Genomic DNA, 15,099 nt, shown 5'->3' on the forward strand with positions numbered 1-15,099 from the left:
TAGCCCCCAAAAACTTCTTGCATAATACTAACACACTAAGTCCTAGATTATAACTGTACCATAAAAACAAAACACGAGATATTTCATGGGTAAGGTCAGATAACTATATAAATACAGGTACATAATACTGTGTGAGATGAACTGAGCTAAAAGATCCTAATTGGTCCCTCAATGTCTTTTTTTTTTTTTCTATATTGAGATTAATAAAGTAGAAAACTCCCCCATATTCTCTGCATAATCTACAAAGTAAAAAGCTAACTGCACTAACCATTTCCACTACTGTGTTCCGTACTTTAAACTGTTTCTGCAGCTAAGACCACAGAGGCTGTCACTAGTGCTCTCTCACTCCTCTGTACCTCTTATAATTTTCTTAATGGCATTTTGTGTATTCCTTTGTCTCATCTTTATTATACTGGGTTATAAGCTTCTCAAAAGCTGCAACACCACCTTATTCATCTTTACATCCCCAGAACAGTTACATAGTGCCTTTTCCAGAGAACTTAATGAAGTTTTAATTAAAACAATTTATATCTGATTCCAATTTAAGGAAATATCAACATATACAGTTAGAGAATCATGAAGCAGAATTTCAAAGCCAGTTACAAGTCTACTCATGTCTACTGGTATTTGACAAAAATCTGAAGTAATAAGGAGTCTGTAAAAGATTTACTGGGTGATGAAACTAAATGTCAAAGCAACTCTACTGAAATAGGCTCTAGATGGCACTAAATTGTTTTAAATCAAATATGGACAGAAACATCAGATATATGATCTCTTTGAAATCAAAAGTTTCAAAACAAGTAAAAACCTTCTATATTCAGAATACACTCAGAAAGCATTTACTGAGTGCTTGTGCAAAGTTCTGTGCTAGGCACCAGAGATACGCTAGTTAAGAAGACAGAAGCCCTACTATGAAGAGACTGAAGGGGAACCAAGTGATCAATTAACTGAAGCCAACAAAGAATTATTTAATGCACCTGTTATCAGCCACTTGCAGGAGGTCTGCAATGTAAGGGTCATCTGGCTGAGGAACTGGGTAACAACTGACTTCAGAAGGAGGGACTGGTTCATCAATTTGCATACGCTGGCGCCTGAAAGCAATACTTCTTTTCTTGCCACCTAAAAAAAGCAAATGTGTATTTCAAAAAAAAAAAATTAAAAACAAAACAAAACACTGTCTTAGAATTAAATATTTCAGAAGGTTAGCCTTTTAGTTATAAAGTGTGTCTCTAGCTCATATTACATACTGATAAAATGTTTTCTCCCTTATATATAAATACCCACCTGATCTTTAAACAATGCATTCCTAAAAACCTCAACAAGATATGGTTATAAAACAAGCTTTATTTTCTGCATGCTTGGTACATATGCCCAGATTTAATCCGTTCCTCCAAGAGATGACCAGACTTCGGCAAGATGAAAGTTGAGTGTGCCTTGTGGTATTCGCTATTATGAGCTCAAGAAATCATCACCAGCAGAAAACTGTCAAACGAGGAGCTTAAGGTAGTGATAACTAAAATAAACATGCTTATTAAGCAATGCCAAAGGAGAAGATAACTGAAACTTTAAGAAGCCAAATTAGTATATAGTGGAAAGTATACCCTGAATTAGTATAATTTCTTAATTAGTAAATTGTCTCAATTATCCTTAAAACTAGCAGGAGTAATTTATTTTTATGGTTAGATATATCCTGCCTTGGTCCAAGCCACATGGATAATTTACCTTTTCCAGTATCTGGCCAAGATTAGACATGTACTTGAAAAACTAATCGACCCTCACAAAGAACAAACATAACTCTCAACTTTGTCTTCATTAGAATCCTAACAAATTTCTTATACTCCTAATCTTTTGTTTTGAGGATGAAGAAACTGGGTCAAAAGTATTTAAATGACCTGCTTGTATACACACCTGAACAGGTAAACCATTTTCTTCTTCCCTTATCTCCTGGTTTTCCTCCTTGGTTGCTCCTCAGTTTCTTTCAAAGACCCTCTTCTTCCACCTGTGCCTTAAATGCCAATTTTCCTAGGGTCTGTCTTTGGTTCTCCTCTCTTTCCAGTCTACATAATCTTACTAGATAATTCCTACCACATTCAGAGCTTCAATTCTCATGATATTCCAATGATTCCCAAATGTGAATCTCCATCTGGGATCATACTGCTGAGAACAGATCTACATATCCCACTGCATACTAGAAATCTGTGTGAATGTCCTGTAGGTATAACATACTCAACACACCCTTTGTGGAGGGTGGACTCCTGTTCTGCTTTCCACATTCTCTACCTTAAGAAATATTACCATCATCCACCCACTCATTCCCTTCAAACAGAAATTTAGGAATTCCTCTACTTCCCAAGTCTACCATATTCAGTCACTAAATTTTAGAGATTACACCTCCTAAATCTCTCTTGAATCTGTCCCACTCTTTTCTCAGAGAATCCTTTTTTGTTTTCTTAATCTTCTAGGTACTTCTGAGATCTTCTCCCACATTTCTCCATCTTTTCTGCCTTTGGCTCATGGTCCTCCCTCTCCAACTCACTTCCTGCCATTTCAAATCCCACTGATTCCTCCCCGACCCTGACCCCTCGGTTCACAATTCCTCAACTCTCATGAGTCTCCTCTTCACTCAGCTATAGGCCCACAATAACATGATTACGCCTGGACTTTGTCACTGGTTAGAACTGTGCCAGTGCCCAGATCTTCAACTCTCTTCTGATGGCAATCTTCATTCTGACCAAATTACTTCAGTCTCTACCTAGTCTCATAATTCAGCACTTTCCTACACCTCACTTACTTCCATAATCTTAATCCCATGGTTTAGACATCTCAATGATCTGGTTACTAGTACTGGAGATTGTTCCACTGACTTTATGACCAGACAACCACCAACTCTGCATATACCCCATCATTTCTTTTTTCTTGCTTGAGAACTACTGAGCATAAAGCTAAAAAGAGTAAAATAGGGCTTCCCTGGTGGCGCAGTGGTTGAGGGTCCGCCTGTTGATGCAGGGGACGCGGGTTCATGCCCTGGTCTGGGAGGATCCTGCATGCCGCGGAGTGGCTGGGCCCGTGAGCCATGGCCGCTGGGCCTGCGCGTCCGGAGCCTGTGCTCCGCGGCAGGAGAGGCCACAACAGTGAGAGGCCCGCGTACCGCAAAAAAAAAAAAAAAAACAGAGTAAAACTAAGAAATAAGAAAGTACATCATTTCCAAATTCTTTAATGAGTATGAATTACTTTTATAACTGAAATAATAATAATGATAAAAATAATAGAAAAAAGAATTTAAATTAATGATTAAGGAAATAAAACTCTGGGCACTGAAGCCAGACTACTTGTATCTAAGAAGTTATTATTACATAAATTTCTAAGCACATGTATAGAATATAAGCTGGATCTTCAGAAATAAATTTAAAAGTTTTTGTGACTAGCCAAGTACATCTTTTCAAATACTAAAGTCTAAGCATGAAAATCCAAAGTCCCATTTCAGTCAACAGTTCTAATATCTTTAAAATATTACATACATACAATTTGTTTTGAGAGGGAACGGACTCACCTGGAGTTTGTACTATAGCTTGCAAATTCTTTTCTTGAAGTTGTTGAATTTTTTCATTCTTAGCTTTACTCTCTTTCTCCAAAAGTTTGAGTTTATGAACATATTGATTATTTAGAAATTTCAGATCAGTTGTTTCACGTGCACACTTTTTCAATGTGGTTTTCAACTCTTAAAATGAAAAAGATTCAGAGTATTTTACAATCTAGAAATTCTTCCATTTCACAAAATACAAAAAGTCATAGTAATTTGAAAGGCTCCACCTGATTCTCATGTATGCTTTGTTAGAAAGGCTATACCTTTTCTACCACTATTAACAAACTGCAAATAAGTCACTAAGCACAAAAAGGAATTATATTTTTCTTCTGTGGTATGAGCCTAATATAAATCATGACTTTTGATCCAGTAAATTGAATATGAAGCTAAGGGATTATGAATTCATGCCAGGTATCAGACAGGGCTTCCTATTGAATATGAGAAGATTTTATAATAAGTTAGCCATATAATTACCCTTTGCCCAGTACCTTTGAAATCATTCTAATTCTACCTTCCAGATCAAAGACGGGATATTAAAGAATCAGAACGACAGATACATGGCTTTCTCTCAGTTAAGAGAAAAACAAAAGTTATTTCAAGAACATTTCTTCAGTTCCAGCATTTAATATTTTCTACAGCAATTTTTTAAAAAATTAATTAATTTATTTATTTATGGCTGCGTTGGGTCTTTGTTGCCATGTGCGGGCTTTTCTCTAGTTGCAGCGTGCGGGGGCTACTCTTTGTTGCGGTGCGCGGGCTTCTTCTGTTGCACAGCATGGACTCTAGGCACACAGGCTTCAGCAGTTGTGGCACATGGGCTTCAGTAGTTGTGGCACATGGGCTCAGTAGTTGTGGTGCACGGGCTTAGTTGCTCTGCAGCATGTGAGATCTTCCCGGACCAGGGCTCAAACCCATGTCCCCTGCATTGGCAAGTGGATTCTTAACCACTGTGCCACCAGGGAGGGCCCTCTACAGCAATTTTAATTCTAAAAATTTAATCCACATAAAGTAAAAATGAATACAGTTATGGAATGCAAATTTACTTTCCTTCTTGGAAACTCTTCAACACACCCTACAATATTTCAAGAGGTGTCAATAGGATGACTATCACATTTTCTAATCAACAGTTTTAAAGGTAGACTAGCCTTTCTTACATATAAAATAAAAAGGGCAAAAATATTGCATTTTAAAAATCACAAAATTTGGGCTTCCCTGGTGGTGCAGTGGTTGAGAGTCCGCCTGCCGATGCAGGGGACGTGGGTTCGTGGCCCAGTCCGGGAAGATCCCACATGCGGCAGAGCGGCTGGGCCCATGAGCCATGGCTGCTGAGCCTGTGCGTCCAGAGCCTGTGCTCCGCAACGGGAGAGGCCACAACAGTGAGAGGCCCACGTATCGCAAAAAAAAAAAAAAAAATCACAAAATTTTACCTTTAATGTGTTGGCCTGATTGTTCTCTCAGTTTCATTAATTCCAGGTATAATTCATTATTTTCCTTACTCAATTTTGCATTTTCAAGTTTATAAGGTTCCAATACAAAATCAAAATTGGCACTTTCTTTTTCAGCTTTCACAGCAGATAATTTTGATTTCCGAAGACTTTCTGTTGTATGAACTAGATCACTAATATTCAAGAACAGAAAATGTAAATACAAGGAAACATTCCATTAACTTTTAATAACTAAATACATATTTGTAAAAAGACTTAAAATAAATGTTAATGTTAAGTGAGCTCAAATCTAAAAACAAACAAACAAAAACAAACACTAGGAGTCTTTCAAGGTACCAGAAAGTACTCAAAAACTTCTCAAAACAGGAGAGACTTCCGGGAAGATGGCGGAAGAGTAAGACGCGGAGATCACCTTCCTCCCCACAGATACACCAGAAATACATCTACGCGTGGAACAACTACGGAACACCTACTGAACGCTGGCAGAAGACCTCAGACCTCCCAAAAGGCAAGGAACCCCCCACGTACCTGGTTAGGGCAAAAGAAAAAACTAAACAGAGACAAAAGGATAGGGACGGGTCCTGCACCAGCGGGAGAGAGCTGTGAAGGAGGAAAAGTGTCCACACACTAGGAAGCCCCTTCGCGGGTGGAGACTTCGGGAGGCGGAGTGGGGGAGCTTGGGAGCCGCGGAGGAGAGCACAGCAACAGGGGTGCGGAGGGCAAAGCGGACAGATTCCAGCGCAGAGGATCGGGCCGACCGGAACTCGCCAGCCGAGAGGCTTGTCTGCTCGCCCGCCGGGGCGGGCGGGACTGGGAGCTGAGGCTCCGGCTTTTGTCGGAGCGCCAGGAGAGGACTGCGGTTGGCGGCGTGAACACAGCCTGCAGGGCGTTAGTGCACCGCGCCGGGAGAGAGTCCGGGGAAAAGTCTGGACCTGCCGAAGAGGCAAGAGACTTCTACGTCCCTCTTTGTTTCCTGGTGCACGAGGAGAGGGGATTAAGAACGCTGCTTGAGAGAGCTCCAGGGACGGGCGCTAGCCGCGGCTAGAAGTGCGGAGCCCAGAGACAGACATGAGACGCTAGGGCCGCTGCTGCCGCCACCAGGAGGCCTGTGTGCGAACACAGGTCACTGGCCACACGCCCTTCCGGGGAGCCTGTGCAGCCCGCCACTGCCGGGGTCCCGGGATCCAGGGACAACTCCCCCGGGAGAACGCACGGCGCGCCTCAGGCTGCAACGTCACGCCGGCCTCTGCCGCCGCAGGCCCGCCCCACACTCCGTGACCCTCCCTACCCCCCGGCCTGAGTGAGCCAGAGCCTCCGAATCAGCGGCTCCTTTAACCCCGTCCTGTCTGAGCAAAGAACAGACGCCCTCCGGCGACCTACACGCACAGGCAGGGCCAAATCCAAAGCTGAGCCCCTGGGAACTGTGAGAACAAAGAAGAGAAAGGGAAATCTCTCCCAGCAGCCTCAGAAGCAGCGGATTAAAGCTCCACAATCAACTTGATGTTCCCTGCATCTGTGGAATACCTGACTAGACAACGAATCATCCCAAATTAAGAAGCCCTGTGGATGAAAGGCTCTTGGGGCTGCAGCCAGGAGTCAGTGCTGTGCCTCTGAGGTGGGAGAACCAACTTCAGGACACTGGTCCACAAGAGGCCTCCCAGCTGCACATAATATCAAACAGCAAAAATCTCCGAGAGATCTCCATCTCAACGCCAGCACCCAGCTTCACTCAACGACCAGCAAGCTACAGGGCTGGACATCCTATGCCAAACAACTAGCAAGACAGGAACACAACCCCACCCATTAGCAGAGAGGCTGCCCAAAATCATAAGTCTACAGACACCCCAAAACACATCACCAGATGTGGACCTGCCCACCAGAAAGACAAGATCCAGCCTCATCCACCAGAACACAGGCCCTAGTCCCCTCCACCAGGAAGCCTACACAACCCACTGAACCAACCTTAGCCACTGGGGACAGACACAAAAAACAACAGGAACTACGAACCTTCAGCCTGCAAAAAAGGAGACCCCAAACACAGTAAGATAAACAAAACGAAAAGACAGAAAAACACACAGCAGATGAAGGAGCAAGATAAAAACCCACCAGACCTAACAAATGAAGAGGAAATAGGCAGTCTACCTGAAAAAGAATTCAGAATAATGATAGTAAGGTTGATCCGAAATCTTGGAGATAGAATGGACAATAGAATGGACAAAATGCAAGAATCAGTTAACAAGGACCTAGAAGAACTAAAGATGAAACAAGCAATGATGAACAACACAATAAATGAAATTAAAAGTACTCTAAATGGGATCAATAGCAGAATAACTGAGGCAGAAGAACGGATAAGTGACCTGGAAGATAAAATAGTGGAAATAACTACTGCAGAGCAGAATAAAGAAAAAAGAATGAAAAGAACTGAGGACAGTCTCAGAGACCTCTGGGACAACATTAAACGCACCAACATTCGAATTATAGGGGTTCCAGAAGAAGAAGAGAAAAAGAAAGGGACTGAGAAAATATTTGAAGAGATTATAGTTGAAAACTTCCCTAATATGGGAAAGGAAATAGTTAATCAAGTCCAGGAAGCACAGAGAGTCCCATACAGGATAAATCCAAGGAGAAATATGCCAAGACACATATTAATCAAACTGTCAAAAATTAAATACAAAGAAAACATATTAAAAGCAGCAAGGGAAAAACAACAAATAACACATAAGGGAATCCCCATAAGGTTAACAGCTGATCTCTCAGCAGAAACCCTACAAGCCAGAAGGGAGTGGCAGGACATACTGAAAGTGATGAAGGAGAAAAACCTGCAGCCAAGACTACTCTACCCAGCAAGGATCTCATTCAGATTTGATGGAGAAATTAAAACCTTTACAGACAAGCAAAAGCTGAGAGAGTTCAGCACCACCAAACCAGCTTTACAACAAATGCTAAAGGATCTTCTCTAGGCAAGAAACACAAGAGAAGGAAAAGACCTATAATAACGAACCCAAAACAATTTAGAAAATGGGAATAGGAACATACATATCGATAATTACCTTAAATGTAAATGGACTAAATGCTCCCACCAAAAGACACAGATTAGCTGAATGGATACAAAAACAAGACCCTTATATATGCTGTCTACAAGAGACCCACTTCAGACCTAGAGACACATACAGACTGAAAGTAAGGGTATGGAAAAAGATATTCCATGCAAATGGAAACCAAAAGAAAGCTGGAGTAGCAATTCTCATATCAGACAAAATAGACTTTAAAATAAGGACTATTAAAAGAGACAAAGAAGGACACTACATAATGATCAAGGGATCGATCCAAGAAGAAGATATAACAATTGTAAATATTTATGCACCCAACATAGGAGCACCTCAATACATAAGGCAAATACTAACAGCCATAAAAGGGGAAATCGACAGTAACACATTCATAGTAGGGGACTTAAACACTCCACTTTCACCCATGGACAGATCATCCAAAATGAAAATAAATAAGGAAACACAAGCTTTAAATGATACATTAAACAAGATGGACTTAATTGATATTTATAGGACACTCCATCCAAAAACAACAGAATACACATTTTTCTCAAGTGCCCATGGAACATTCTCCAGGATAGATCATATCTTAGGTCACAAATCAAGCCTTGGTAAATTTAAGAAAATTGAAATTGTATCAAGTATCTTTTCTGACCACAACGCCATGAGACTAGATATCAATTACAGGAAAAGATCTGTAAAAAATACAAACACATGGAGGCTAAACAATACACTACTTAATAATGAAGTGATCACTGAAGAAATCAAAGAGGAAATCAAAAAATACCTAGAAACAAATGACAATGGAGACACAACGACCCAAAACCTGTGGGATGCAGCAAAAGCAGTTCTAAGGGGGAAGTTTATAGCAATACAAGCCCACCTTAAGAAGCAGGAAACATCTCGAATAAACAACCTAACCTTGCATCTCAAGCAATTAGAGAAAGAAGAACAAAAAAACCCCAAAGTTAGCAGGAGGAAAGAAATCATAAAAATCAGATCAGAAATAAATGAAAAAGAAATGAAGGAAACGATAGCAAAGATCAATAAAACTAAAAGCTGGTTCTTTGAAAGGACAAACAAAATTGATAAACCATTAGCTAGACTCATCAAGAAAAAAAGGGAGAAGACTCAAATCAATAGAACTAGAAATGAAAAAGGAGAAGTAACAACTGACACTGCAGAAATACAAAAGATCATGAGAGATTACTACAAGCAACTCTATGCCAATAAAATGGACAACCTGGAAGAAATGGACAAATTCTTAGAAAGGCACAACCTGCCAAGACTGAATCAGGAAGAAATAGAAAATATGAACAGACCAATCACAAGCACTGAAATTGAAACTGTGATTAAAAATCTTCCAACAAGCAAAAGCCCAGGACCAGATGGCTTCACAGGCGAATTCTATCAAACATTTAGAGAAGAGCTATCACCTATCCTTCTCAGACTCTTCCAAAATATAGCAGAGGGAGGAACACTCCCCAACTCCTTCTACGAGGCCACCATCACCCTGATACCAAAACCAGACAAGGATGTCACAAAGAAAGAAAACTACAGGCCAATATCACTGATGAACATAGATACAAAGATCCTCAACAAAATACTAGCAAACAGAATCCAACAGCACATTAAACGGATCATACACCATGATCAAGTGGGGTTTATTCCAGGAATGCAATGATTCTTCAATATACGCAAATCAATCAACGTGATACATCATATTAACAAATTGAAGGAGAAAAACCATATGATCATCTCAATAGATGCAGAGAAAGCTTTTGACAAAATTCAACACCCATTTATGATAAAAACCCTGCAGAAAGTAGGCATAGAGGGAACTTTCCTCAACATAATAAAGGCCATATATGACAAACCCACAGCCAACATCGTCCTCAATGGTGAAAAACTGAAAGCATTTCCACTAAGATCAGGAACAAGACAAGGTTGCCCACTCTCACCACTCTTATTCAACATAGTTTTGGAAGCTTTAGCCACAGCAATCAGAGAAGAAAAGGAAATAAAAGGAATCCAAATCGGAAAAGAAGAAGTAAAGCTGTCACTGTTTGCAGATGACATGATCCTATACATAGAGAATCCTAAAGATGCTACCAGAAAACTACTAGAGCTAATCAATGAATTTGGTAAAGTAGCAGGATACAAAATTAATGCACAGAAATCTCTGGCATTCCTATACACTAAGGATGAAAAATCTGAAAGTGAAATCAAGAAAACACTCCCATTTACCATTGCAACAAAAAGAATAAAATATCTAGGAATAAACCTACCTAAGGAGACAAAAGACCTGTATGCAGAAAATTATAAGACACTGATGAAAGAAATTAAAAATGATACAAATAGATGGAGAGATATACCATGTTCTTGGATTGGAAGAATCAACATTGTGAAAATGACTCTACTACCCAAAGCAATCTACAGATTCAATGCAATCCCTATGAAACTACCACTGGCATTTTTCACAGAACTAGAACAAAAAATTTCACAATTTGTATGGAAACACAAAAGACCCCGAATAGCCAAAGCAATCTTGAGAACGAAAAATGGAGCTGGAGGAATCAGGCTTCCTGACTTCAGACTATACTACAAAGCTACAGTAATCAAGACAGTATGGTACTGGCACAAAAACAGAAATATAGATCAATGGAACAGGATAGAAAGCCCAGAGATAAACCCACGCACATATGGTCACCTTATCTTTGACAAAGGAGGAAGGAATGTACAGTGGAGAAAGGACAGCCTATTCAATAAGTGGTGCTGGGAAAACTGGACAGCTACATGTAAAAGTATGAGATTAGATCACTCCCTAACACCATACACAAAAATAAGCTCAAAATGTATTAAAGACCTAAATGTAAGACCAGAAACTATCAAACTCTTAGAGGAAAACATAGGCAGAACACTCTATGACATAAATCACAGCAAGGTCCTTTTTGACCCACCTCCTAGAGAAATGGAAATAAAAACAAAAGTAAACAAATGGGACCTAATGAAACTTAAAAGCTTTTGCACAGCAAAGGAAACCATAAAGAAGACAAAAAGACAACCCTCAGAATGGGAGAAAATATTTGCAAATGAAGCAACTGACAAAGGATTAATCTCCAAAATTTACAAGCAGCTCATGCAGCTTAATAACAAAAAAACAAACAACCCAATCCAAAAATGGGCAGAAGACCTAAATAGACATTTCTCCAAAGAAGATATACAGACTGACAACAAACACATGAAAGAATGCTCAACATCACTAATCATTAGAGAAATGCAAATCAAAACGACAATGAGATATCATCTCACACCAGTCAGAATGGCCATCATCAAAAAATCTAGAAACAATAAATGCTGGAGAGGGTGTGGAGAAAAGGGAACCCTCTTACACTGCTGGTGGGAATGTAAATTGATACAGCCACTGTGGAAAACAGTATGGAGGTTCCTTAAAAAGCTACAAATAGAACTACCATATGACCCAGCAATCCCACTACTGGGCATATACCCTGAGAAAACCATAATTCAAAAAGAGTCATGTACCAAAATGTTCATTGCAGCTCTATTTACAATAGCCCGGAGATGGAAACAACCTAAGTGTCCATCATCGGATGAATGGATAAAGAAGATGTGGCACATATATACAATGGAATATTACTCAGCCATAAAAAGAGACGAAATTGAGCTATTTGTAATGAGGTGGATAGACCTAGAGTCTGTCATACAGAGTGAAGTAAGTCAGAAAGAGAGAGACAAATACCGTATGCTAACACATATATATGGAATTTAAGAAAAAAAAAATGTCATGAAGAACCTAGGGGTGAAACAGGAATAAAGACACAGACTTACTAGAGAATGGACTTGAGGCTATGGGGAGGGGGAAGGGTAAACGGTGACAAAGCGATAAAGAGGCATGGACATATATACACTACCAAACGTAAGGTAGATAGCTAGTGGGAAGCAGCCGCATAGCACAGGGAGATCAGCTCGGTGCTTTGTGACCGCCTGGAGGGGTGGGATAGGGAGGGTGGGAGGGAGGGAGACGCAAGCGGGAAGAGATATGGGAACATATGTGTATATATAACTGATTCATTTTGTTGTGAAGCTGAAACTAACATACCATTGTAAAGCAATTATACTCCAATAAAGATGTTAAAAAAAAAAAAAAAACTTCTCAAAACAGGATTAAAGATTTTTTTTTAATATAAATTTATTTTATTTTTGGCTGCATTGGGTCTTCGTTGCTGTGCACAGGCTTTCACTAGTTGCGGTGAGCAGGGGCTACTCTTTGTTGTGGTGCACGGGCTCTAGGCACGTGAGCTTCAGTAGTTGTGACATGTGGGCTCAGTAGTTATGGCCTGCGGGCTCTAGAGCGCGGGCTTAGTAGTTATGGCCCGTGGGCTCAGTCACTCCGTGGCATGTGGGCTCTTCCCAGACCAGGAATCGAACCTGTGCCCCCTGCATTGGCAGGCGGATTCTTAACCACTGAGCCACCAGTGAAGTCCCAAGACAAGATTAACTAAAAGTTATATGAAACAGGCTTCCCTGGTGGCACAGTGGTTGGGAGTCCACCTGCCAATGCTGGGGACACGGGTTCATGCCCTGGTCTGGGAGGATCCCATGTGCCACGGAGCGGCTGGGCTCGTGAGCCATGGCCGCTGCGCCTGCGCGTCCGGAGCCTGTGCTCCACAGCGGAAGAGGCCACAACGGTGAGAGGCCCACGTACCGCAAAAAAAAAAAAAAAAAAAAAAGTTATGAAACATATACACACAGGCAGAATCATCTTTCAATCTCCCCTCTAACTTACCCCCCCATGTCTAATTAGTCACCTAATCCGGTGGAATCTGTGAAACTTATTCGTTCATTCAGCAAACATTTACTGAATGCCTGCTATATGCTGTGTCAGGGACACAACAAATAATGAGTCAGTTCCCGACCTCTAAGAACACAGACCAGTGGAATATTCATTCCTTCAACATTTATTGAGCAGGGCACATGGTAAAGAACCCACTATCACGGAACTTACATTCTACTAACAGTTTGTCAAAAGTTATAATACTATGTGATAACCTCAACAAATATTTCAGTGCCAACAATGTGTTCAGTCTGTTCTAGGTATGCCAGTTATAAAGTCAGTCTCTAGCCTCATGGAGTTTGCATTCTATCGGGAAGATAAAACAAGTTTCCAACAATGATAATAGCTAATAACATGCAGCAGATGTGACAGAGTCCTGCAGGCCATATGGCTAACTGAACATAAGGGCAAGGCAGGAGGGAGAGGAGAAAGGGACTTTATAGGCAGATAGAATAGCATATGGAGAGACCAAGGGAGAAAGTGAACACATGTTTAGGAGCTTCAGGTGGTTAATACAGGGGAGATGAAGGTGTACGAGTATAAAATCACTGTGGAAAAAGTTTGTCAGTTTCCTGAAAAGTTAAATATACTTCTACCCTATAACTCCGAATTGTCGATCTAGTACTTGATCATGAAGGATTCTGCAGGCCATGCTAAAGACCATAAAGTATCTTTCATCCATTCTCTCCTTTCCATCATCATCACTTATAGTCCTACTGCAAAAGCCTCCTAGGCCACTTCCCTGCTCTAGTCTCAAATCACAGTAGTAGAATTCATGCGGAAAAGAACAAAAATCACAAAGACTCTTTCAGTTAAAGTAACAAGTAACAGCTAAAGTCATGGTCAACCACATTAGAGAAACATTATAAATGTAACAGTAATTAGAGACCAGTGACTAACATAATGTCAACTATATTTCAATAAAAAATTAATGACCAGTGAATAAAGCAGTTACAGAACTCTCAACTAGATCAGAAAATCACATTAAAAATTGTACTTTTACTCACAGACAAAACCTGCAGAAACATTCACTCTGAATAGTATAGTGTGAATGGTGACCCTAGAGTTTTGCAATGTGGAGGCCCTGAATGACGACAGCAGAGTAGAATCTAAGAAGAATAGAGAAACTTCAGATGACTTAAGGACTTTTAAAAAAATCTACCCATTTCTCTACTGAAGGATAAAGTTCAATCAGAAACTAGATAAATGGGATTAAGGATCACACAGGTTTAGAACCGTATTTTCATCTTTACCTGAAAAGTTTTTCTACCAAAGGTAAACACTCCACTGTCAGAGTCTGGCGGTATCCCAACTGATCCAATCTTTTCCTAATATTAATATATTTTCTTTCTGCAGCTGTAGTCATCTTGTCTTCCAAACTGGTTTTATTCATTTCCAAAAGTTAAAATCCTAAAAGAAAAGAATGAAACATCATTCTGTTATCAGCTATTATTATTGTTTCACGTTAAGAAGAAAAGAATCTTTTAATATGAAGCACTTATTCTTTGTTTCTTTTCAGGTAGGCAGTCTTCTGGAATATTTAGATTGATTTAAATCCAATGTTTATGATATTCACATTGCTGCATTAAAATAAACATCTCCTCATAAGCCTATACAGAAAAGTTAAAACAGGGACTTCCCTGGTGGTGCAGTCGTTAAGAATCCGCCTGCCAATGCAGGGCACATGGGTTCGAGCCCTGGTCCAGGAAGATCCCACATGTTGCGGAGCAACTAAACCCCTGTGCCACAACTACTGAGCCCGCGTGCCACAACTACTGAAGCCTGTACGCCTAGAGCCCGTGCTTCACAACAAAGAGAAACCACCGCAACGAGAAGCCCACGCACCACAACGAAGAGTAGCCCCCGCTTGCTGCAACTAGAGAAAGCCCACGTGCGGCAACGAAGACCCAATGCAGCAAAAAATAAATAAATAATTTTTTTAAAAAAAGTTAAAACAATAAAGCTTCTAGGAAAAAAAAAATATTTTCCCAAGCCTGAGACAGGCAAAGAATACTTAGAAAAGCCTCTTTTAACAGCATTAAATACAAAGGAAAAACTTGATAAATTGGATTTCTTTAAATTGAAAAGTCTGCTCATCAAAATATGCCCTTTTATTTGACAAACAAAAACAAAAGAGTAGGAGAAAAGTATTCATAATATCTAACAAAG

The 15,099-nt window shown here is 40.2% G+C and overlaps 1 protein-coding gene across 1 annotated transcript in view; it reads right to left on the reverse strand.

The window, feature by feature from the left end:
- CEP135 (centrosomal protein 135) overlaps positions 1–14,323 on the reverse strand; it is a gene marked incomplete at its 5' end in the record, with an annotated part of 80,568 nt that extends 66,245 nt beyond the window's left edge. Inside the window, 4 exons of the mRNA XM_082653516.1 lie at positions 978–1,119; positions 3,551–3,718; positions 5,011–5,201; positions 14,184–14,323. Coding sequence (XP_082509642.1) covers positions 978–1,119; positions 3,551–3,718; positions 5,011–5,201; positions 14,184–14,323 — 641 coding nt within the window. The remainder of the gene's footprint in view (positions 1–977; positions 1,120–3,550; positions 3,719–5,010; positions 5,202–14,183) is intronic.
- Between the last annotated feature and the right edge of the window lie 776 nt (positions 14,324–15,099).

Source organism: Grampus griseus, assembly GCF_964374135.1.
Source record: "Grampus griseus genome assembly, chromosome: 4".
Lineage (NCBI taxonomy): Eukaryota > Metazoa > Chordata > Mammalia > Artiodactyla > Delphinidae > Grampus > Grampus griseus.